The 25832-nt window shown below is 37.8% G+C and overlaps 1 protein-coding gene and 1 non-coding gene across 2 annotated transcripts in view; both read right to left on the bottom strand.

Annotated features, from left to right (window-relative positions):
• Positions 1–1307: 1307 nt before the first annotated feature.
• The window catches only part of CHD4 (chromodomain helicase DNA binding protein 4), a 33889-nt gene continuing 9364 nt past the window's right edge, over positions 1308–25832 (bottom strand). The window contains exons 10-39 of the mRNA XM_058169350.1: positions 24897–25100; positions 24605–24810; positions 23656–23787; positions 23351–23447; positions 20787–20978; positions 20494–20694; positions 20195–20332; positions 19550–19671; positions 19212–19385; positions 18770–18911; positions 18096–18227; positions 17853–17970; positions 17538–17662; positions 17109–17373; positions 16505–16677; positions 16143–16323; positions 15970–16056; positions 15482–15570; positions 15202–15335; positions 14759–14903; positions 14378–14543; positions 13972–14090; positions 13446–13572; positions 13193–13270; positions 12929–13066; positions 12734–12842; positions 12083–12215; positions 11169–11364; positions 2183–2358; positions 1308–2050 (exon numbers count right to left, since the gene is read on the bottom strand). Coding sequence (XP_058025333.1) covers positions 2033–2050; positions 2183–2358; positions 11169–11364; positions 12083–12215; positions 12734–12842; positions 12929–13066; positions 13193–13270; positions 13446–13572; positions 13972–14090; positions 14378–14543; positions 14759–14903; positions 15202–15335; positions 15482–15570; positions 15970–16056; positions 16143–16323; positions 16505–16677; positions 17109–17373; positions 17538–17662; positions 17853–17970; positions 18096–18227; positions 18770–18911; positions 19212–19385; positions 19550–19671; positions 20195–20332; positions 20494–20694; positions 20787–20978; positions 23351–23447; positions 23656–23787; positions 24605–24810; positions 24897–25100 — 4317 coding nt within the window. The 3' untranslated portion in view covers positions 1308–2032. The remainder of the gene's footprint in view (positions 2051–2182; positions 2359–11168; positions 11365–12082; positions 12216–12733; positions 12843–12928; positions 13067–13192; positions 13271–13445; positions 13573–13971; positions 14091–14377; positions 14544–14758; positions 14904–15201; positions 15336–15481; positions 15571–15969; positions 16057–16142; positions 16324–16504; positions 16678–17108; positions 17374–17537; positions 17663–17852; positions 17971–18095; positions 18228–18769; positions 18912–19211; positions 19386–19549; positions 19672–20194; positions 20333–20493; positions 20695–20786; positions 20979–23350; positions 23448–23655; positions 23788–24604; positions 24811–24896; positions 25101–25832) is intronic.
• On the bottom strand, positions 14209–14343 carry LOC131193785 (small Cajal body-specific RNA 11). The gene has a single exon (XR_009154036.1). It is a non-coding gene; the product is annotated as a small Cajal body-specific RNA 11 (non-coding RNA).

Here is a 25832-nt window from a genome sequence, read left to right as displayed (position 1 = left end):
TGTGAATGTGATTTCCAACAGGGAAATAGGAGCCATGTCGTTTCAGCAATCTATGCTTGCATCTTCCTGAAGCCTCTGACTTCCGCACAATTCTGCCAATTCTCTATTAGAGGGTGAACTTCAGTAGCTGCAGTTTCTCTTCTCTTTTCAGAGGAAAAGTAAAAAACACACTTATTCCAGGAGTGCTTTACAATCTGAAATGTTCTCTTCCAATTTGATATGAAATGTTTCTCCATTAAAAGGTGCAATGTGTATTAGGTATCTTTCTCCATCTTTTACCAGCCAACTGGACTTGGAAAATGATTTCTCCAAAAGAAGCGGCTTGACAGAAAATGGGATCTGCACCCAGGATTAGAAGCATGCCATAACTCAAGTGTTTCTCAACCATGGCAACTTTTCAGATGTGTGTACTTTCAACTCCCAGAATTAGTTATGCTAAAGTTGAGAAACACTAGCATAAGTAATTAATTGGATTGTGCATTTTTTTTCACTGTTGCATCTACAAAAGACACTGTTGGATCTCAGGTATCTAGAGAGGACATGTGACTCAAGGCAATTCTATGTATTTGGTAGTCACAATTAATTTCTATTAGTTTTTTTTAAATGCCACCATTCAATGCAACCATTCCAAATATACTTACAGCCCTCCTGGTGGTAGCCTAGGCAAGCACTAATGAAATCTGATCACGTAGCTTTTGATGTCAGTTGAATGAAAGATGCTCGCTGCTCATCTACCTATGGTTTTTATGTAGAAAAATACTTGCAGAGAACTATCATGTAAGCCCTATCAAAAAGCAAATTGACATATGAAGTGCATGTCTTTTATAGAAAAATTCTTAGATTAAAACATTATCAGGAGCCCCTGTAACAACTACTTCTGCAAGATACTGCTTTTGTAAGAAATAAGCATCAGCATCATGTCCCAATGTAAATCAACCATATTTTTCTGGCTTCTTGAATACCACTCTGAAAAGAAAGCATTTCTCAAAACAGAAGCTTGGAATTTACTCAGAAAAGCTCCATACTATCTTTTAATTGCAATTTTTTTACATTCCCATGTAAAGTTGTTGGATAGAGTAACAATGGCTGGGTTCACACATTGTGTTAAGTAATAAAGTAATGAATCCAACCACGGTAGTCAGTAACCCAATTCATGGGCCAATAAATTGCCAGAGTGAGCTTGTAAGATGCTTGTGTGCACTGTATGACATTCCAAGATACAAAACCATGATTTGTGATATAAAAGGAACAGATTTAAAGTGTATTGACCCTATAGTTTACATAAATTCAGACAAAAGGTGACACTGTCATGTAGGTACTGCCTGTAATTGCACATTGCAGCACATTTTATTTTCTATTACAAAGCCTTTTAAAGTTTATCAATTGGAAAAATTATCTAGGACAGCCTGGAATCTCCCTATCTTGGGCTAAGTTGGAAGTGTACATATTGTTTGCACATGTACACTATTCTGATTTTCAGATCACAAGTCACATTAAAATTTTAATAAAGAAGCTGTTACATCCCCCATATATTTTGCCCAAAGCAAATAAAATACAAGGAAACCTTTATTTTTAACTTTATCAAGATTTGTCTTTTTTCCAGCTGTTTCAGAGGACAAGTCCAGTCAGTTTTTGTATTAAAAGGATCTTGATGGAGGTAGCTGTGTCTGTCCTGACGTTTGCTTGCACTCATCTTGGTAAACAAACTGAAAATAAAATTAAAATCAAGGAAGAGTGGGCCAAGGTGATGAGCATTGCAGCCAGGTCTGTGTAACAGATGTGACGCTGCAGCCTCCAGTCACTATATACAGAGTCCATCCAATGTTCCTTTTCACCCAAGTGCAATCTAAGTGCAACTGGCAGCTTATGGAAGATTGCACTTCCTCCTTTCTCCAGTCATATCCTCCATCTGAGAGGACATCATCTGATCAGGAGTGCCAGACGGAGGGGATGGGGATGGGGCCAGAACTGAAACAAGGGTATACGTGTCACTTTAGCTGAATCACTGGATTGATGGCACCAGTCAGGTATTTCACTGCTGCTGAGCCACCTGTTTAAGGGGGGGAGGGGAAAGAGAGAGAAACATTTAGTACAGTACACTCTATGCAAAGCCCATTCCCCAATCTTAGGCAGTTGCCATGGGCCCCAGGATAGGGTGGAAATGGCAGGGCTTGATGCTTACCTGCTGGTTTGGTGGTGGAGGAGGAGGTTCATTGCTACGATTTGCCAAGCGACTGAGGATGTTGCGCTCCGACATCTGGAGACGCACAGCCACTGGAGGAATGCGGGCAATTGTGGCAGGTAGCCGCGTCACATCGGCCTTCATGTCGCTCAACAACTCCTCCAGCTGCTTCAGCACTGGAAGAAAAAAAAAAAAAGGAAATTTTGGATTCTCTGTAAATGTATTTTCCTTAAGGAAAGGAAAGCAGCTCATTTTGAGAAATATCTCCTCCAGGACCAGAAAGGCAACTACAAATCCAAACTGGAGGAGGGCACGTTCACCTGACTATACAATGGCTGTAGAGAACATAACAGAGATGAAAGGAGTTACTCCAGCCCTAAATAAAAATACCCTTGCCATGAGATGCAACATTACTATATGCACCTTGGCACAACTACCCTCCTTTCTTTAGAATAAAAATTCACGAAGTTCAGAATCTCCCTCAACAAGGGAGAAGTGGAGGATAGAGGGCAGCTAGCATTAGACTGTTAAAAAAGTGATGCATACTGGGGGCACGTAGGCATTTCCAATAGTTAGCCAAATCTATACAATTCAAGTAAACCAAGCACACAAAATGTTATGGCATCAGTGCCCTAAACCAAAGGGGCTTGGGGGATAATGTGATTTAAGAAAGCTGCATGCAATTTCCCTGTGAATAGTTGCTTGAAAATTGTCTTTTTCAATTTTACTGTCAACTGCCATATAATCAATATCTTTATATCCATGAAAATGGGTCAGCAAACTATAACACAAGGCAGTTAATCTCAGAATGAGTTAATGCATATTTTGTCCTTCTACAGATAAAGGAATAAACACTGACACTGCACCAAAATAAATATTAGAAATAAGTTCTGAAGACCAAACTTTCAAAGAGGGATCCTTTTTATAGTTCAGATGGAAACTTAACTAAAGCTCTGAATTCACATTCAGGCAGGGCAGAAGAATGAACAGGAAAAGGGTCACAAGATAAACAGATTTGAAGAAGCTAAATTATCTAGGCTGCTGAATAAACAAGAGACTAATAGGATAGTCAGAGCAGTAGCATTTTAAAAAAATAATCTGTTGTTATTATTATTATTATTATTATTATTGTTATTATTATCTGCTGTAGACTTTGTGCCACCTGAATGTTAAAAAAAATTGAAATGGTATTCTAAAAAAACTATAAGAATTGATGATCTCCTACCCTGTTTTCCAAATAGCTAGCTGCTGACCTTTTGATATTTGATCTTGAAGACTTAAAAGTCAAAATTATTTGCCAATAGAAAAATGTATTTAAACTCTATGGGTCCTTCCCCTAATCTAAATTGCTACAGATTATATCCGCCTTTGATCTATTTTCTGGATAATTTTTAAAATAAAAACAATGGAAATTTTGTGTATATTGCTTCCCCACCCCCGTACATTATTCTGATGTTCCATCTGTTCAAGCAAGATCTTCCAGTGCAGTTTAGTAGGCCTCTATCAGGATACATATGGCTACAGTATAATACAATTTAGAATTTTTAGAATTTTTTTTTTTATTGGCCAAGTGTGATTGGACACTCAAGGAATTTGTCTTGGTGCATATGCTCTCAGTGTACATAAAAGAAAAGATACGTTCATCAAGGTACAACATTTACAACACAATTGATGGTCAATATAACAATATCAATATTGTATTTGATCTAAGGCTCAACTGGGCCATACAAATCCTATATGTATTGTTCCTGATCCTTACCATATCATCTTGCACTGTGATTGCTAAACCCACATCTTACAATTCAGATAAAGCAGTCAAGAAGACTTGTAATACCACTTTTCTTATGGAACAAATTTAAAATATATGGAATTACGCTCAGAAGCTTCGCTGAGCACAGGAACAGGGACAGAATTAAAAATATATTACTAATATGCTTCCAGTTGTTTGTCTATTGGTGGGGAAACCTGATTAATGACATGTTAACCTCTAGGTTGAGAAAAAAAACCAGATGACTCAAGCAGATAATTAGAAATAGCACTAACATCTTTGGCAATTATTACTCAACCAATAAGCAGAGTATCCCTGCTCTTACAAGGGAAAAAATGATAGGAGAGATATTGGTTCGAATTGGTAATACTGGTTTATAAATGTGAAAGAATACAGCAATTTATATTTGTAAATGGGAAGGTTTTCAAAGAAGAGTGTGAGAAAGAAGAAAGCTGGAGCACATGGAAGCCTGGCATTCTTGACAAATCAGCCATCAAAAGATAAACAACATCTACATACCAAAAAGGACAACCAACAAACAAAAAAGGGAACAAAAAGACCAAAACACCTCTTCACTAGCAATCAACACCCAGATAAGCAGAGATTAACATCAATATTAGACTAACAATTGACAAACAATATCCCTATCAAGGAACTGCCAAATAAGCTAACATCAAACAGCCCAACCAAAGAACTACAAAGATCACTCTTAACAGACAGGGAAGTATATAAAATGAGAGCAAACTCTACTCCCTTCCAGCACTGATGTTAATAATTTGAGTAACGAAATGTCTGCAAGAAAACAAGATCAGAGAGCACTCACTGAGAAAAAAAATCATGCAGAGATTTCTGAATGCAGAATTTGCTTTAAGCAAAGACAGTGGCTTGCAGACTTTGTATCTAGTGTTTTGTTTCTTTTTAGAATGAAGAAAAGCGTGTACTTTAGAATTGTGAAAAATTCTGTGACCTAACTTCTGAAGAGTGATCCTTTATTTTTTCATTTTTTGTTTGTTTCAGTTTTAACTAGCAGAATCTTGCAGGAATCTGAGTAAAGACACAATAAGCTACAATTGTGCTTTAAAGTTTATGAAGTCTTTTGAATTTTCATATTTCCACATAATTTTGACCTAAAATGTAATTTGTTCTCCACACAAGTCCTAAAACTAGATAGAGAAACCAATTAAACAAGTGTCAAAAATGTATTTGTTCATTTATTTATTCAAGAAAATGATACAAAGCTACATATTTGTGTGGCAAAAGTACTTGAACCTTTGTGTTTGGTAACTGGTATGCCCCCATAGGGCAGCAACAGTTGCAACTAAACTTGTCTGATAACTCTTGAACAATTCTGCACATCAGCTTGGAAGAAATGTAATTCACTCCTCCTTACAGAAGTTTCAACTTAGGGATGTTGGCGGGCTTCCCCATATGAACTTCCGGCTTCAGATCCTTCCATAACATTTCTATAGGATGAAGGTCAGGACTTTGATTTGGCCATTCCAAAACATTAACTTTCTTCTGTATTAACAATTCTTTGGTCATATGTCTTGCGTGCTTTGGGTTGTTTTCTTGCTGCAGGACCCATTTTCTTTTGAGCTTCAGTTCACAGGCAGAAACCCTGATGTTTTTCTGTAGAATTTACTGGTTCAATTCAGAATTTAGTTTCATCAATGATGGCAAGCTCTCCTGATCCAGAAGCAGCAAGGTAGGCCCAAACCTTGATACTGCTACCACTAAACTTCATAAATGGGATAAGTTTATGCTGGAATGCAATGTTGGCCTTTTGCCAAACGTAACAATTTCATTCAAGCCCCAACATTTCTTTTTTGATTTCATCTATCCACAGAACATTCTTCCAATGCCTTCTGACTTATTTATGTTGCAAGCTGTAGACAGGCACAATGCTATTTGGGAGATTAGTGGCTTTTTCCTTGTATGATGCCATGGGCACCATGGTTATTCACAATTCTCCTGATGGTTGTTTCTTGAACACTATTATCTAGCAATGCAAGAGAGGTCTTTAGTTCCTTAAACGTTACCTTAGACTTCTTTGAGACCTCCTGGGATACTGCATGCCTTGCTCTTGGTGTGACCCTGGTTGGTTGATCACTCCTGGGGAGGGCAACAATGGTGTTTAATTGCCTCAAAGTGCATATGATCTGCCTGTCAGTGGATTTGTAGAGTCCACGTGCTTTGGAAATAGTTTTGTAACCTTTTCCAGCCTGGTGCTTTTTGAAGATCTTCAGAAATTGTTCAGCCCATGCCATACCTCCACATAACTGTGTTGGAAGATCAGACTTTGACAGTGAATTCAGAATTCTGTTCTTTAAATAAGGCAGGCCGACATTCATACCTGATTATCATTTCATTGACTGAGACGGCTGACCCTAATTTTTCCTTCAAATGAACTAATATTCCTAAAGGTTCACCTATTTTTGCCCCATAAAAATATGTAGCTTTGGATTATTTTCTTCAAAAGTTTAATTGACTTCTCTTTACCTAATTTTAGAACTTGTATGAAGAACAAATTACCGTATATACTCGAATATAAGCCGATCCGAGTATAAGCCGAGGTCCCCAATTTTACCCCAAAAAACTGGGGTAAACTGGGGACTCGAGTATAAGCCGAGGGTGGGAAATGAGGCACCTACCGGTCGGCGAAACCCTCCCTCCCTCGGCCGAGAAGGCTGGCGGCTCCCCCGCCCCGCCCTCTCACTGCACCGGCAGGGCTTCCCCGCGCTAAAGCAAAAGCCCGCCAAGTTCGCGCCGGCCGGTATAATGTGAAAAAAAGAAAGAAAAAAAAAACTCGAGTATAAGCCGTATATACTCGAGTATAAGCCGAGGGGACGTTTTTCAGCACAAAAAACGTGCTGAAAAACTCGGCTTATACTCGAGTATATACGGTACATTATACTTAGGCAGACATTTTGAAAATTCAAAAGGGTTCACAAACTTCCAGACTGCGTAGCCATCAGAGCTGGATCTCTTTAAGTCCATTTCTGATGCTGAATAGGCTTACTATCCTTCTTAAGAAAGAAAAGCAGCAAGGTTTGGAAAAAGTTTTTTTTAGTACAGGCGGTACATTTTATCATTTATTACACACTTCTGAAGGTTCCTGAAGAATCTGTAATCCAATAAAGAAACATTATTTATAATTTAGAATTGCTTGTACTTGAGTAACTATATATTGCATGTTTCTCTATTTTCATCAGAAAGCCATTCAGACCATGACGCTTTTTTCCCCTTCTTAAATCACTTTAGACCAGACTGTGCCAAAGATGTTCTTAATGTGTAGCTTAGAAGTATAATTTTCAGAATACGTTAGCCTTAAAACTGTGTGTTGCATTAGTATATAAGAAATCATTCACAAGAGTGATATTTTTGAGATAATGGTTATCTCACAGCTCTTGTCTTTTGGGACAGTCCAATCTTAAACATGTCTTCAATAACTTGCAGGAGTTATTTCCTTTCTTTACAATCTGCACAGGGCCTTATACACAAACACATGTTTTTATTTTTATGTAGCAATAATAGTATGATCCATAGCATCTATGAAAAAAGCAACTCTCTCATGCTCTATGCTTTCTTTCTGCCTGTACTTATAAGAGGAAGAAGAGAAGGATGAATGGAGAATGAAATTCGAGAAAGTTCTTCCCTGATTTCTGCTGATGTAATATTATGGGGAAAATAAGCATTTTCAATCCTATGGAAAGAACTCCCAATTTTTGTTTATTTATTTAATTTATGTAGCGACCCTCACACCAGATGATTCTGGGCAGCACACAACAGAATTTTAAGGATGCACTTCTTGTTGCCATTTGAAAAATAAATATTCAAGTTGCCTGAATCCACTACAAAAGAAGTACAGTAGATATAGAAAGTCTACACACTCTTGTTAAAATGCCAGTTTTTTGAGATTAAAAAGAAAAAAAGAATCAGACCAAGATAAATCACTTCAGAATTTTTTCCACCTTTAATATAACATATAAGCTGTACAATTCAACTGAAAAACAAACTGAAATCTTTTTTGGGGGGGGAAAATTACGATGAAAAATTTACAATAATGTGGTGTAAACTAACACTTTAAATTAATTCTTTGTTGAAGCATCTTTTGGTTTTATGACAGCATTCAGTCTTCTGGGGCAGGAGCCTATCAGCATGGTACATCTTGCCTTGGGACTGTCTGCCTACACTTCCTTGTAAAAGTGCTCCAAATCTGTCAGATTGTGAGGGCATCTCCTGTGCACAGCCCTCTTCAGGTCATCCCCCAGATTTTTAATTGGATTCGGTCCTGGGCTCTGATTGTGCCATTCCAAATCTTTGATCTTCTTTTGGTGAAGCCATCCTTTTTTGGATTCGGAGGTATTTTGGGTTGTTATCATATTGAAAGGTGAAACTACTCATTATTTTAGAAGAGGCCTGAAGGTTTTGTGCCAAAATTGACTGATATTTGGAGCTATTCATAATTTCTGTCACCTTCACTAAAGCCCCAGTTCCAATTGAAGAAAAGAAGTCCGAAAGCTTAATGCTTCACTGTGGGTATAATGTACTTTTGGTGACGCGACCAAACATACTTTTTGGAATTACTGCCAAAAGTTCCACTTTGGCCTCATCATACCATAATACATTTTCCCACATGCATTTGAGAAACATGATGTATGTTTTTGCAAAATGTAACTGGGCTTAGGGGTTTTTCTTTGTAAGAAAATGCTTCTGTTCCACCATGCTATTCCATAGTCCAGACATATGAAGAATACGGGAGATTGTTGTCACATGTAATACACAACCACTTCTTTCCAGAAAGTCCTGCAGCTCCTTTAATGTTGCTGTAGGCCTCTTGGCAGCCTCTTGGACCAGTTTTCTTCTCGTTTTTTCATCAATTTTGGAAGGACATCCAGTTCTTGGTAATGTCATTGTTGTGCCATATTTTCTCCACTTGTTGATGACTGTCTTTACTGTGCTCCATGGTATATCCAGGGCCTTGGAAATTTTTTTGTACCCTTCTCCTGACTGATACCTTCCAACAATGAGATCTCTTTGATGCTTTGTAAGCTCTTTGCAGATCATGGATTTTGCTGTAAGAGGCAACTAGTAAATGTCAGAAAATTCCTACTAAAATTTAATTTTATATGGGACTGGTCAGAGTTACTTTAATTAATGGCATTTATTTAACATCAGTTTGAATGTAATTAGTGAATTCTGAACACAGGCACATCCCTACTTATAAGGGTGTGAACACTTAAAATGGATATAAAAAGTCTACACACCCGTGAAAATGCCAGATTTTTGAGATATAAAAAAATCAGACCAATATAAATCACTTCAGATTTTTTTTCCACCTTTAATATAACATGTAAGCTGTAAAATTAAACAAACTTAAATCTTTTAGGGGGGTAAATAACAAAAACTAAAATAATGTGGATGCATAAGTGTTCACTCTCTCTTATAAGTAAGGTTGTGACTGTGTTCAAAATTAACCAATCTCATTCAAACTGATATTAAATAGTAATCAGTATACACGGCCCATCAATTAGTGACTCTGATAAATCCCACATAAAATTCAGCTGTTGTAGTAGAGTTGTTTGACATTTACTCAGTCGCCTCTTACACCAAAAGCCATGGTCACGGACTAAAAGGGATCTCACTACTGAAGGAGAAGGCTTTAAACAAATTTCCAAGGCATTGAATATACCATGGAACAGTGAAGATAGTCATCAATACATGGAGAAAATATGGCACAACAGTGACATTAGTAAAAACTGGATGTCCCTCCAAAATTGATGAAAAAATAAGAAGAAAACTGGTCCAAGAGACTGCTAAGAAGCCACAGCAACATTAAATGAGCTGCAGGAATTCCTGTCAAGTACTGGTTGTGTACTACATGTAACAACAATCTCCCATATTCTTTATATGTCTAGGCTGTGAGGAAGGGTAGAAAGATGGAAACCTATCTGACAAATTCATGTGAGAAAATGTGCTATGGTCTGATGAGACCAAAGTTCAACTTTTCACCCATTAATTCAAAAAAGAATTTTGGTGCAAAAATAATACTGTGCATCATTTAAATACATCATACCCACAGTGAAGCATGATGGTAGTTTCAGCTAGAACTGGCTTTAGTCAAGGTGAAGGAAATTATGAACAGTTCCAAATATCAGCCAGTTTTGGCACAAAACCTTCAGGCTAAAATATTGAATCTCCAAATAAACAAAATATTGGCTTCACTAGAAGATCAAAGTTTTGGAATGGCCTAATCAGAGCCCAGGCCTGAATCCAATTGAAAATCTGTGGGGTGACCTAAAGAGCTTGCAATCTAACAGACTTGGAGCACTTTTGCAAGGAAAAATAGGCAAAGATTCCCAAGGCAAGATGTGCCATACTGATAGGCTGCTACCCCAAAAGATGGGATGCTGTCATAAAATCAAAAGGTGTTTCAATGAAGTATTAGTTTAAGGGTGTGCATCTTTATGCAACCACTTTATTGTAAGTTTTTTACTGTTATATTTCCCCCTAAAAGATTTTTTTCTTTTTAAATTGAACTGTAAAATGTATATGTTATATTAAAGATGGAAAAAATTCTGAAATGATTCTAATTTTTTTGTATCTCTAAAACCTGGCATTTTAACAGGATATGTAGTTTCTATATCCATTGTAAATTGGGATTTTCTCTATTACCCATTAGCTTCTGGGTCTGTTTTTTTGAAAAGACCAATGAATTATCCTAAACTGAGCACTAAAAACCTTCTTGAAAATGTCACTAGGACTTACTTTATGGTAACTATTTCCTAATTAGAAATGCCACCAAATTTAAAATATTGAGAAAATTAATCTATGCAGCAAAGGAACTCTTGGGCCATATCTACTGGAGAGAAAATGTTCCTCTATAGATACAAATACTAGGGCAATTTTGCACAAAGGCTAACCTGGAATCCATCTCATCTTCTGGAATAAATTATTATATTGTTTTCTTTTGTAAAACCACTGGTTGTTTGGGGAGCTTTCCTACTCATTTCAAAATTGATTTGTTTTCCTGAATTAAAACAGGGGCTTTCCCCAAGTACTAGTTGCCCTCCTTCCCTTGAATAAAAGGAAAGGATATATATTTAGTGGTGCATGGAACAATGTGTATCAAGGGAGTGAGGGGGGGATGGGGGAAAGGGGCCAGTGGCATGCAATTCAACCCCTATTCTCAATAAACAATGTCTCCCCAGTCCTCACCTTTGTGAAGCACTGCATTGGCTGGTTTATTCCCAGCCATAGATTCCTTGGATAGATGCTGATGGCTCTCAGCTAGGCACTCCACTTCAGCAAATCGGGTATTAAGAGCCATAGAGGGATGAGATGGATCTTCTGACATGTTTAAATATGCAGCTCTCCGTAGTTGCTCTTCAATCACTAGGGCTTGTTCCAGCAGCTGAAAAAGCAAATGTTGGTCCTCAGTTTTTGGTACAAGATCAACATTGCTTATAATTCCTGTATGTTACATTCAGTTCATAATGTCTTTAAGACCTATATACTGTTGTTCTAAGCGAACATTCAAAATTCTCTAACAAGATATCACAAAATTTTGATTTTGTTGCATTTGTGCCACATAGCAAGGCCATGTGGCACAAATGCACAGCTAATTCTTTGTCCTGTTGCCCCAAGAGACATGGATAAGAATCTTAAACCTAACAACTAAAATAAGAGTAATAAATATATGTGTACAACTCAATTACTAATACAAAGTCGAAATGTTACAAAAGAATCATTCCTATGATTACAACTTGACAGAATATTTTAAGAAGAGTATTGATTAAAAATCACAAAGTTCTTTATGAGCTGAATTAAGCTTCACCATATGGTCAACAACACATCAGAGAAATTTCCCTGTTTTTATACGGCAACTTTTAAGGGGCAAAAAGGGTGCCTTAAATCAAGCCAGGAGGCATTCATTTTACTTTTAAAGCCCACCCTTATCCTTCAAACAAAAAAGGGAATGATACTTTCAACACATCCACGCATCTATCCTGTTCTTAATATCCCCCCCCCAAATCTAAAAAAGAAAAAAACCTGACTTGTTTTTGAAAAAAACCTAACCTGTTCATTTGCCACATTTACAAAGAAAACTGTAACCTAAGAAGGATGCTCACCTTAAACCTCCTCGCCAAGAATTTATTCTTTATTTCTAGAAAGTTACCCCTGTTCATTTCACCCTTGAAAGGCTCATTGAGGATGGCGTAACGGGAATCGTTCTGGATATCTTGCCATCGAGCATAACCGTGACTGTAATTGGAAAAGCTCAGAAAAAAAATAACCTGGAAAATGTGGGAAATCAGTATTACAGTTATTTGAATTAGTGAGTAGTGATATTCAAGCTGAATTTAGGAATTATAGTAGGATTCCAATTTATTCACAGGGAAGATTTTCAGGTAAAATCCTTTTTTTGGACACTCTCAGTCAGGTTTCCTCATATTATTACTTCATAAGAGATATGAATGCAAATACCAGACTTGTTTTAAACCCAAGAATCATTTTGTTTTGCCTTAGCTAAGTCAAATTCTCAATCAAATCTATCATGGTTCCTAGAGGAAGGATATCGGCAACTGGACTTTCTGGGGTTTTTTTTTTTCCTTTGCTTCTCATCTAAGAAGCTTCTTCAGCTGATCCAAGAAGCTTCTTGGATGAGAAGCAAAATGTCTTCAAAGAAAAATCAGAAAGTCCAGTTGCCCCTTGAAAAAGCACCTTTGGGACAACCATGACCTGGATGACTGAGAATCTCCATAGACGTAGAGGAAGGATACTTTATAATTCCTGCCAAGAGCCAGTAGTCATGGCGCCGGTGCCAGATCTCATATGTCTTCTTGGTAACAGTAGCTGCTCGCTCTTCGTTTTGCCACAAGGAATGCAACTCTGTAAGGAAGTAAAAAGACAAAAGTGTTTATAATTGAATAGAAAAAAGCTCCCAGAAAATATCTATCCTCATTGTCAATTAGTACCAGTGAAGCCTCCATCTGCAATGTTGAACATGAACCGTTGTTTTATGGCTTTCTTGTGCCGCTCATCAGCAGGATCTTTAAGTGTTTCCCCATTTTGCAGCATCACTATATCTTTTTTCTCATCTTCCTTTTTCTCTTCTGAAAAGAGAACAAATAAACAATTACCAATGAGAGTCCATCTTAATATTCCAAAAATACCTTAGCCTCTGCCTAGAAATCTTGTTTTATTGGGTGGATTAAATGTACAATAAGTAGCACTCTTGCCTTTCTCATCAAGATTAATTGTGGGAGGTTCAGTAGGTGGCTCCGCAGGAGTCTTTTCTTCCACTTTCTCCATATCAGCTGTAGAGAAAAACATCTGTATAAATGAGTGTCTTGGGTGCTTTTCACAAAACTATACAGTCTCAATCCAGGTTAAACCCTGTTAGCATTAGGAGTTTCCATTTATACCAAGAACTCCCATGCTCTACAATTCCATTCATCTGTGGAATAGGACACATAGGAACTACAGCCATACCTTTACTTTCTGTTTCCATTGGCTCCTCTTTCACTTCCAGGTCATCTGGTTTCTTCTCTTCAGCTTCTACAGTATTTATAGGAGATTTTGCCTCTTGTGAGTTGGTCTCTGTTGAAGGCGGGGCCTGCTATATGGGAGAAGAGTAAGCAGAATATTTAATCAATAAGAGTGTAAGAAAGTAAAACCAGTCCCCGTTAAAAAAATTCACAGCATGTCTAGTAACAGCATACAGTAAAGAATGCCCGTATATTTTGCTATTTTAATAGAGTTTTGCGAAGCTTTGGATTCAAAGCCAAAAATTACTTCCAAGCATGCAGGGACACTTAGGAAGTTATTTTCCTAAATCAAACAATCTACAACTGCGCAGGATACCTGTGCAAGCCTAGGTAACGATGCAGTTTTTCATCTTCAAAGTTGGAGAGATTATGACTAAATTGAGCAGTACTTAAATAATTTTTAATAGCAATAGAACTTTAGGAAAAAAATATTTTTTATGATACTAAATAAACCTCTGGCAGACACTCACCTCAACTGGAACTTCATTTTCAACAGAAGTAGCAACTGGAGGACTGATCTCCTTCTCTGATTCTACGGGCTCCACTTGATCCTTGCTAGTGATTCCATCTTCTACCTTCACTCCCTCCTCTATAATCAGCACAAGAAAGAAAATTTTCAGAAGGTTTTTTTTTCCTGTCATAAGAGACTGATGTTTATACTCACCCAACCCTGAAGTAATTTTATTCTGATATAAATATTCTATCTGGATGTTCTCTTGTGCCTTTGAGGGCAGTTCAACACTTGAAGAAGCCCTCCTAAGATAAGAGTGTTTTATTTACGTCCGGCCCCAAGCTCTTTGCCACAGCTTTGGCAGGAGGAGCAGAAATTGAAAGCTGGACTGCTTTTTCTCGAAGATACTAACTCAAGGCTCTCACCTAAAGAAGGAACAGGTGCAGGAGTATTAGGCTGAGTATCTCCTGGAGTAGAAGGAGTTGGGGTTTTGGGGGAAGGCGAACTTGGCTGCAAAAGCTTCTTGTTCTCCTCTATCTCTGCAAGTTCTGGCATACTCCAGCGTCCATTCACATGTTCAAATTCTTGTACCTTAGGTGGAAAAAATAAGAAAACATATTACTCTTTTCAAAATCAAAATGAAGGAAGAATAGCAGCATCTATGTTCTTGAACCCCAGTGTGTATTTAAATAGAGGCAAAAAGATACACTAATCAGCGTATCACATATGTATGAAGGATTGGAAGGCCTTTTAAACTATTTTCTTGTAATCTGTAGAATAGATGGAAACTGCGTTTTAGAGCTCACCTTCTTGCGTATGAGAGACATGACCCCTATTCGTGTGAGAACATGTTGTCGGGACAAACCCTCACGTGGGACCCCATCGGCAAATGTTTCTGCACCATCTGCTCCTGGTTCACACAAGTGACGCATGAAGAGAGAGACATAGGCCCTGCCAAATGCAAAGGGGAGAAACCTTTATAATAATAATAATCACTCTGCAAATAGCCCCACTCTTAAATAAGGATTATTCGCCTGGAACAGCCAAAGAAATTAACATGGAAGAGCTCAAGCAGCAGGCACCATTATTCTGCCTACATCAACTTGGCTCTTATGCATACTCATCAGGAAGTACTTGCCAAATTTTAATATTGCTCTTCCTTATCTCCATAGAAGCACAGCTGGCATTCATTGGGTTTCCCTTCTCCTGAGCTTTTAAAAGAGATTCCTCTATTATTGCACAAACTCACTTGAACTCCTTTTCTGATTTGCCACGGAGATCTCGGACCAGCCACTGGGTAGTAAAGGCATCTTGAGGTGGCATCCCATAGCGCATGATGGCATTAAGGAAGGCCTTCCGCTGTCGAGCGTTAAAGCCTAATACCTGTTACAGGAAATAGATTCAGGGAAAAAGATTTAGATATAATGGGAACATGTTTGTATGTTCAAGCACCCCATGTAGGGTTTTATTAGCATTCTTAGAACAGATTAGTACCTTTTTCATAACATTCTCATAATTATATACATTACCTCTATGTTTCCTCCCACACGGGCAAGGAGTGGAGGCAATGGCTTGTCTTTGTCATTCCTCAGGCCTTTGCGACTAGGTCGCCGTGCAGCTGACAAAATGAAAGGATGTGTCAGTTAACAGCACAATTTAAACCACAGGACTAGAGTATGATATATTTTTATTGAAGACAAAAAGTGTATGAAGAATGTATATTTTATTTAATACTTTAGTTCAAAATATATATTCTGCTTTTCTTCCAAGGAAGGGTGTGTGCAGCATATTCACCTGCCCCTCTTTTTTAATCTCCACTCTCATATTTTAGAGATTTTTATAATATTTAATATAATATAATATATAATATTTAGATATTTTAGGCCAAAGTATAGCAAATGACCTAATGAGCTTCAGGACTGAGAAACTGAATATTCCACAAATCTCCCCAAACATCTTTTAACAATGTTTTCTCAAATTGAAAGAAAACAGTGCCTGAATCTGCATCAATATTTACCTTCTGACCGCTCATCGAAATCTTCATCACCTTCCTCGGAGGCAACAGAATAGTCAGACTGATTATCTGATTGATCATCCTGCCAGTCTGGGGAAAACAAAAAGGTGGTGAAAATTCTCTGAAAAAGACTACTTTCAAACCATAATAGTCACCTTCACTTATTCGCCACACACCTCTATCTTCCTGTGAGCCATCGTTGTAGTTGACTTGTTTACGAATGCGCTTGCCCTTGCCTAGATTCCTAGCCAAGTCTTCTTGCTGCTGCTCATAATGATGGCGAAGCAGTTTTTCCCAATAGTCTGGATCCACCGATTCTTCTTGCTTGATAATCTCACGTTCAACCTCTTCTTCTTCCTACCATAACATCAGAAGGTAACAATAGCTCAGTATTATTCCTGTTTATAAGAGAAGCAAGTCTCCCTGTTTTCAGTGTTTCCTAGTAAGGAGGTTTTTAATTGCCAACTTAATGTGAATCTTTTATCAAGAACTGTTTTGGAAAAAAAAACATCTAGAAAGAGCCAATCACTTTACTTACCCCCATTTCTTCTTCACGCACCACATATTGGGCTACTTTGAAGGAACTCAGGTACTCATTCATACCCTGAAGTTCTGCATCCTCTGTCTCATCCTGATTCCTATCCAGAAGTCGTTCAATTGCCTTATCATCATAATGGATGACACTGCTGTCCTCACCTTCCTTATTATCCCCTGGAAGAGGAATCATTTAGTAGATGAAAAGGGTACAAAACATAAAAGCTATCAACAGATTTAAACTTAATGTCAACCGCACCAGTTTAGATTGCAGAAAACATGATTTCTGTAACAGAATTATCTATGCTTGGAATGCATTACCTGACTTTGTGGTCTCTTCTCATAATCCCAAAAGCTTTATTAAAAATCTATCCACTGTTGACCTCACCACATTTCTAAGAGGACACTAAGGGGCGTACATAAGAGCACAAATGTGCCTACCGTTCCTGTCCTATTGTTTCTTCCCCTATATATATATATGCTTATACTACCTTGTTTCTCCTCATAGATATGTTTATATATTATATAATCTTTTGTGTTATGCTTGTGTATATTGTTATGACAAAATTAAATAAATAAATGCAAATAAAGGAAAGTAAATTACTCACTTTGTGTTACACTGCAGAGATTCTTACCACCCTCGGTAGCTTCATCTTTGAAAAGCTCTTCAGTACCAAACTTAAGGATGTCATCCAGTTCTTGTTTGGACATAGAACCAGTCTTGGAGCCCAATCCTGGTCTTACTACGAGATGTGTTAGCATCATTTTTTTCTTGGCCACTTGTGTGATTCGCTCTTCTACAGAGGCTCGTGTAACAAAGCGATAAATCATCACTTTTTTGTTTTGGCCAATTCGGTGAGCACGACTAAAAGCCTGACAGGAAAAAAAGATAGATGAAAACAGGCTTTCAGCTATTCATTAAATCAGTCTGTATTCTCACAAACCATGTTTTTACCCATTTCATCCAGCATTCTCCCTAAATGCATTGTTTTCCAAGGTTCAATCTTGAAAATTTTTGTTTTACTACTCAAATTCACCTGGATATCATTGTGTGGATTCCAGTCAGAGTCATAGATTATTACTGTGTCTGCAGTGGCAAGGTTAATACCAAGGCCTCCAGCTCTAGTGGAAAGTAAAAAACAAAACTGTGGAGCACCAGGAGCTAGAAAAAAGAAATGAGGGGTCATCAGTTGTCAATAATTTGGAATATCCATTTCACCTTCAAAGCTTGTCTAACCAGTCCCAGATTAACTTTAGAAATATTAGCTAGTAGAGGGGAGGAAGATGCGAGGGAGAGTCATAGCTCCTGCCAAGGTAAGTAAATTTGTTGGCTGTATCCAACACATTCATACCATTGAAGCGATCAATAGCTTCCTGACGCATATTTCCTGTGATCCCACCATCAATTCTTTCATATTTATACCCTTCATGTTCCAGAAAGTCTTCCAATAGATCCAACATCTTAGTCATCTATAAAGTACAAAGAAATAAATGGAATCAGTAGAAAACATGTTGCTAATCCATAATCAAGTGAACAGCTTCTGTGACATGTAACTACTCCTAATCAAGAGGAAAATACTGTTCCTTTCCATTACCTGGGAGAATATCAGCACCCTGTGGCCCCCTTCCTTGAGATTCTTCAACATTTTCTGAAGCAGAAGTAGCTTCCCAGAAGCTCGGATTAGGGCACTACCATCATACATCCCATTAGGCATCTTTGGTGCTTCCTATGTGTGAGCAAAAGCAAAAAAGAGGTTAAAAGATTCTTTGGCTTTGGTCAGATTTGCTACAAATATCCTACAATTGAATTTAGTGCATATTATTTCAATGCCATTTTTTATTGCTTATCTCACTCAAGTATTCCTTATTACTTTATTGTCCTGACTACTTTTACAGCTGCCATACTCATGTACTTTTACCCAAAGAAAGACTTTCAGTGGCTGTAGCCAAGAACAAATATATCAATTTAAAAATGTGAAATGTTGAGCCAATTCATAGAGTATTGTAAAATCTTAGTAGTCCATTTGGAGAGAAGAGTTTTATTAAATCCAAGTCAACATAGCTGACAAACATTGGGTCAGTTATTAAATATGTAGACTCTATTAAATTTAAATTTGAAGTGCTTGTCAAAACAGTTTTTCTCCTGTACCTGAAAAAAATGATTGGCTATGGTATCTACAGTCAAGAACCTCAATATCCAAATGACCAATAAAAAATAATAGAAGGTCATAGGTTTTTTAATCAAGACCCTGAAGGAACCAGAACATACCATGGCAGCCACAGGGAAGAGATATGGATGATTGCAGCATTTCTTCAAATCCATAACAACATTTAGCAGAGAAACTTGGTTGCCACCACCCCGTGCATTCAGTGCCTCAAAATTTCTTGTTAGTATGTATTTGTAGTACTTCCTGTAAAATGTTAATGTTCACATTATTGGTTTCTGCTTTTCATATGACTTGCCTTAAAATCAAGCAACTACCTTTTACAATAAATTTACCTCTATCTCCCATTCTCCACCCCTTAAATGAAGTAAGAGGAAATAGATTCGCAATAAGAAACTGGGCAAAAAAAAGAGAGAGAGATAGGCAGACAGTAATTTAAAATCAATATCCTAAGACAAAGCAGGTGGATGCTTATTAGAATACTTAACCATTATTATTTAAGTAAAAATAAAAATAAAGAGAAGGCAACCATTCTGTGACACTCACTTTTGCATAGGGCTTAGTTCTACTCTCACTATAAGTTCTGTCTTTGAAGGCATGTTCTTGAATACATCAGCTTTCAGACGTCGTAGCATGTGCGGTCCTAACATATCATGAAGCTTTTTGATCTGATCTTCCTTAGCAATGTCTGCAAATTCTTCCAGGAAGCCTTCCAAATTACTATAAAGGAATTCAAATAGAAACATGGAAACATCAAGCTAAGAGGAAAATAAGCCACCTTAAGCCACTTCGGTGAGATTAGCGGCACAGATGTTTATAAACAAACAAACAAACAAAATAAAATAAAATAAAATAGTACTTTTAGGGTGTACTGTAGGACTTACTGAAATCTTTCTGGTGTCAAGAAGTTAAGGAGGTGAAACAGTTCCTCCAGATTATTTTGAAGAGGGGTTCCTGTGAGCAACAGTTTGTGCTGAAGAGAATAGCCATTCAGGACCCGGAAAAACTGAGGGTGCATACCAAAGGAAAAGAGATATTAAGCACAATTTCATAAATTACGACACATTTTAAAATATGCATAACTGTGACTCAAAAAATAAAAACCATTTCTGTTCACCAAGAAATTTGTCAGCAAACTTCTAAACTGGCAACAGTGAAATAACATTTTAAGGAATCAGTTCCAATCTGAGTCACATAAAGCTGTTCCTATTTTTTTTTTTAAATTATAATTACTATAAATATTTATCTTGCAAAGTATTTGTAATAAAACTAAGGAGAATTCAAAAAATATACTGATCTTTTATGAAGAATAAACTACATCAAAAATTGTATATGTACATACATATATATGGCACAAGACGACATATACATGCACATACATGCCACAAATGACAAGAGTCTCTTGAAAAATTTGTTTAAATGACCATTTAGGAGAAAATGAGAACATTCCCATTCTAAGAAAGTTCCTGTAATTTTGGATAAAGCATAAGAATTACAGGAGAAATAGAAATGAAGCAATGTATCCCTACCTTGGATTGATTATTCTTCAGTCGATGGGCTTCATCCACTATAAGGCAAGCCCAGTCAATAGAGCCCAGAATAGCCATATCAATAGTGATCAACTCATAAGAAGTAAGCAATACATGGAATTTCACTGACGCCTCTTTCTGTAAGGATCAGAAATTATTGATTGGTTTAAAAAAATAAAAAGACAAGGTGCAGACTCACAAGATACCAAGTTTTCACTACTCAACATTAGTAGAAATTCTAAGTTGCTAGAGAAGTGGAAATATTTTCAGGCAAAAAGTTAAATTAGTTGCCAAAATACCTTCATCCTGGAAGCCTTTTTCCCTCCACGTATAGCATTGTCTTCAAAGGAAAATTCGTTTTCACGGATGATGGCCCGGCTGTCTTTATCCCCAACGTAAGTCACAACATACATATCAGGTGCCCACATTTCAAATTCTCTCTCCCAGTTGATGATGGTGGACAATGGAGCACTCACCAAGAAAGGTCCTTTGGAATGGCCCTAGAGTCAGATAAACTCTTAATATAAAGGCAACAGGAAACAAATTTTTAGAATGTTGTTTATGAATTATATATGGAATGCTGCAATCCTACCTCTTTGTAAAGAGAATACAAAAACACTGCAGTCTGCACAGTTTTCCCTAGACCCATTTCATCAGCCAGAATGGTATCAGTGCCTTGAGCCCAAGAGAAACGCAGCCAGTTCAGGCCTTCCAGTTGATAAGGATGAAGGGTTCCTCCAGTTACATCTAAATAATCTGGTTGTCTATCGTATTTCACCGTAGGCTGTAGAAAGGATGGAGAGAAGATGAAAATGTTTAGTGTCTCAGCTTAAACTCAGTAACATAAGCTTGTTTTTTTGAAATTTGCCACCATAAACAGCTTCAGAGTTTGAGGGAGTCTTGATAGCATTTAATACCTTGTTTTTTAAATATCCAATTTATCTTTTTTAAAAACTTGTGCAGTAGAAATAAAGCAAATGTCTATGGAGATTCTCAGTCATCATAGTCGTTCCAAAGGTGCTTTTTTCAAGAGGCAACTGGACTTTCTGGTTTTTCTTTTTTCTTTTTGTAAAAAGTTTTTTATTTTTTAACACATACACAACACACATTTTTTCTGAACAGAATATTGGCCAGGTTTCAAATTTATACAACTTTTAGTTCTCTTCCAACACATTTTATATGCTTACATTGATATATTTTGCCTTTTTTCTCTCATTTTTATTTTCTTTCTTTTATTTATGTTGCATATCTGATCTTACCCTTTGCCCTTAATTCTAATCATTTAACAACTTCCCTCTTTTTTCCCTTCTCTTTACTTCCTCTAAATTAAACCCTTTATTTCCCAATTCAAGTTTATAAACTTTTATAAATACTACTTATCAAACATTAGAGCATTCATATATTTGCAATTCAAAACAATTCATATAATGTTAACCATAGTCAAAAAAGAAAAAAAAAGAACTCAGTTAATCTTCATAGTATCATTTCTAATGCTTTACATAAATTCCATAATTACATTTAAAGACTTTTTCTAATTTCAAATTCCATTATTAATATTTAAACCATTTAATATATTGTCAGCAACTTTCTGGTTTTTCTTTGAAGACTTTTTGCTTCTCATCCAAGAAGCTTCTTCAGCTCTGACTGGCGCTCCATTCTTCACCATCCAATCAGAACTGAAGCAGCTTCTTGGATGAGAAGCGAAACATCTTCAGAGAAAAACCAGAAAGTCCCGTTGCCTCTTGAAAAAGCACCTTTAGAAATAAAGCACTTTAAAAATGATTCCATAATAATTATTTAAAATAATTAGAACTACCTGTAGTACTTAATTCAGTTAATTGTACAATGTTGCTCTAAGAGTAGGTGTAAGTTTCAAGTTTAATACAAATAACAAAAGAAAATGAAAACATTTGGGGGGGGAAATGGTGTGATAATTATTTTACTTCTCACAAAGTGAAAATGCATCAAATGATATTTACTGAATTACAGAATAAGGATTGGAAGGGGTTTGGGAGGTCTTCTAGTCCAACCTGCTGCCCAAGGCAGAAGTCCTTATAGCATCCCAGGCAAATGGTTGCACAGTCTTTTCTTAAAAACCTCCAGTGATGGGGCACCTACAACTCTGGGAGGCAGGCTGTTCCTTTGATTAATTATTCTGTCAGGAAATTCCTCCTTAGTTCTAGGTTGAATCTCCCTCTAATGAACCCTACCCATTGTTTCTTGTCCTGCCCTCAGGTACTATGGAGAATAAATTGAACTCCTCTTCTCTAGAGGAGTATTAAAAGACTGCTATCATGTCACCTCTAGCCCTTCTCTCTGTTAGACTAGATATACCCAGTTCTCACAACTGTTCATTGTATGTTTTAGCTCCACTCCCCTAATCATCTTTGTTGCTCTTCTCTGCACTGTATTTAGAGTCTCAACATCTTTTTTGTAATCATGGTGACCAAAACTAGGCACATTATTCCAAGTGCGGTCTTACCACTGCAAAACAGTACTTATACTTGCTTATCAATCCATAGACATCACCTATTATGCTCATCCCTGAACTTAACTAATAAGATTCTTTGTGTATAGAACACACAATATAATTATATAGTCTGATGCCTTGCCATGACCAGAGTGGATACTCATAGAACTGCTGAGGATAGAAAAATTTCAACTTCGGCAAACAGACAGGTAATTCTTTAACAAGGCCTAGTGTTGTTTTACTGAAGCACCTTTTCAAAGCAAACCTACGTATTATTAGGGTTCTGCTTCAGATTCAAAGGCATAAAGGTACTTTAGAAAAACATCCACTGCATCTGTCTGCAACTCTTTAAAACCAAGCAAAGCCATTTCCCAATATCGTATTTCAGCTGCAGATGACAGTCAAGTAACCTTGAAAAAGAGGTTGCTGCTTGGTAACAGCTTGATAGCTGCTGTTAGAACCTAAGACATATCAGAGATAATATTTTGCTTTGCTTAGCTTAACATACTTCTGATAGTACTAAATTGCCACATAAAACACAGAAATTATAAAAAGAACCTTTATGATGGTAAAGTCATTTGTTTTTTTAAAAAAATATATATAGCAAAAACCCACTAAAAATGTTATCCCCCAAACTGAATATGGAGACTGTATGCCCATGAGGCTACATCAATCCATTAACTTACATCCACTGTGGGTGTTTCTGGTGGTCTCTCTAATTTTCGTAATTTCACTTTCTTTATTTTTTTTCCTGGTCTTCCTTCTTCACCTCTCATCAATTCCCTGTTTAGGAAGAGACCCACACAAATTGAGCTATAATCAATATGCGGAGAATAAACGTAACAGATTTTCCAATACATTCAGAAAGCAGGCTAGATAAATGCCAGATAGTTTCCTTAATGATACAATCTAATAGGAATAATTCTTCCTTTTTTTCCCTTATACTTATTCTCAGTATAAATTCACTGTTCAGTTATGTTCATATTCCTACCTGTGGTTCCAGTATGACTGTTTGTAGATATCATAATCCTGTACCTCTGCCTCTTCATTTTCCCAAGAAGCTTGGTCATATGGTAGATCTCTCCATTTAATAAGATAATGAACATTCCCTTTCTTATCCACACTGGAAGAAAAGAGGACAATCAACATAACCTTCTAAATCAGTGGTAGTCAACCTGGTCCCTACCGCCCACTAATGGGGGTTTCAGCTTTCATGGTGGGTGGTAGGGGTTTTGTCCAATACTGAAGCACTTTCCTTTTTTTTTAAATTTAATTGGCTTTTTAAGAAATTTTCATAGCATTATTTAAAAACATTTTCATTAGGTTTTCATAAAATTCCCTGTGACAATTTAAATTTCTGAAAATATACTATTTGTATTGCCCATGCATAAGTTTAGTTCACGTTATGTAAGTGAAACTAAATGGCGCTAAAGAGCCTCGTCCCAGAATAGCTCGCGCATCTCCCCCACATCACCTAGCTGTAACAGACAAGCAGAGCTGGTAACCGGCACCCCCACAAACCCAATCCACGATGCACGAGAGGCATGCGCAGACGACGATACACAGCACATTACTGTGAAACTGGTGGGCGGTTAGAAAATTTTACTATTAACAGAGATACAAAAGTGGGCAGTAGGTATAAAAAGGTTGACTACCCTGTTCTAAATAAACCTAGTCAGCTTCATCTTTTTTCCCCTTCCTGGAAATCCACTAATTAAAGAATGGAAAAACAACATGCATCCACTAATAGTTTATCCCAAGTGCATATTCTTAAGATAGGAACACAATTTGACAGTTGTGCAAAAGTAGACTGATTTCCTACTAAAAGAATCAAAATATCAGCAGTAATGGCTGCCAAACAAGCATGTTCACCCTTTGCTACTTTCAGAATAATCGTGCACAGGTTTGTTTTCCAGATAAAAGTTCCTTATTTGCCTAACCTATGATTGAGAATTCGATGGATCATCATCCATTCTGGTTTAATCCCATATCGATAAAACCGTTCCTCCATCTCTGCAAACTTGGGATCCTTGTTCTTCCGTTTGCGACTCTTCTCTTCTTCTCCCCCAAAGTCTCCCGAAGGGGGCTCATCCATGTCATTTTTACGTTGATAATTGCGGAACATTACTTGGCAATGCAGTTCCAGCTGGGATACAAGCAGATTACACATCATTTGAACATAGTCGGCCAGCTTCCCTTCCCTGATCAGTGGAAAAATCAGCTTTAATTTACCTGCAGCTCGGAAACCCAGGAACAGTGCCAGTAGGACATCCCCTGCCACTTGACAAAGAATTGTCTCTCAGGTCTTCCTTCCAGAGGCTTAGGAGAAGGTGCATTTGGATCTGCATCAGCAGGCCGTGGTACTGGAGTTGGTAATGGAGGCTGTCCCCACTTCCATGTCAAGATTTTCTGCACTTTGCCTTTCAGAGGTGGGCACTAAAGGTGTGTAAAGGCATTAGAAAATGTTTGCTCTGGGTCCTCTAGCATTTGCTAAAGCTTCACAATACTTTCATTATATCACTATTAGAAAGACAAGACCACACATCTATATTCTATCTTAGAAAGTTTTAAACTATGGAGAACATTCCATATGTCATGGTCGGATCATTTTCTCCTTCGCCTAGACTTCCGAACCGCCATTCACCACCGCAGGGAGACGGAACCTATACGGTGGTTCCGTCCCAGGCGCCTGATGGACCCCGAGAGGTTCCTGACGGAGCTTGGGCCATTCCCTGAGGAACTGGCCCACGGCACGACTGAGGAACTGGTCGTGGCCTGGGAACAGGCCGCGGCCGGGGCCTTGGACCGTGTCGCGCCTTTGCGGCCTCTGACCCGGCGTAGATCTCGTCCGGCCCCTTGGTTCTCCGAGGGGCTGAGGGAGATGAAACGCCGGAGAAGACGCCTAGAGAGCACCTGGAGGTCCAGTCGCTCCGAAGCTGATCGGACACTAGTTAGGTCCTATTCTAGGACCTACCTAGTGGCAATGAGGGAAGCGAGGCGTTCCTACGCCTCCACCCTCATTGCGTCGGCAGATAACCGCCCGGCCGCCCTGTTTCGGGTGACCCGCTCTCTCCTACATCAGGAGGTGCGGATGACCCTTGCAGGGACGAGCCGAGGAGTTTAGTGGTTATCTATACGATAAAATCGCTCAGCTGAGGGACGGTCTGG

Source organism: Ahaetulla prasina, chromosome 2, assembly GCF_028640845.1.
Source record: "Ahaetulla prasina isolate Xishuangbanna chromosome 2, ASM2864084v1, whole genome shotgun sequence".
NCBI lineage: Eukaryota > Metazoa > Chordata > Lepidosauria > Squamata > Colubridae > Ahaetulla > Ahaetulla prasina.
This window is presented reverse-complemented; position numbering and strand designations above follow the sequence as displayed.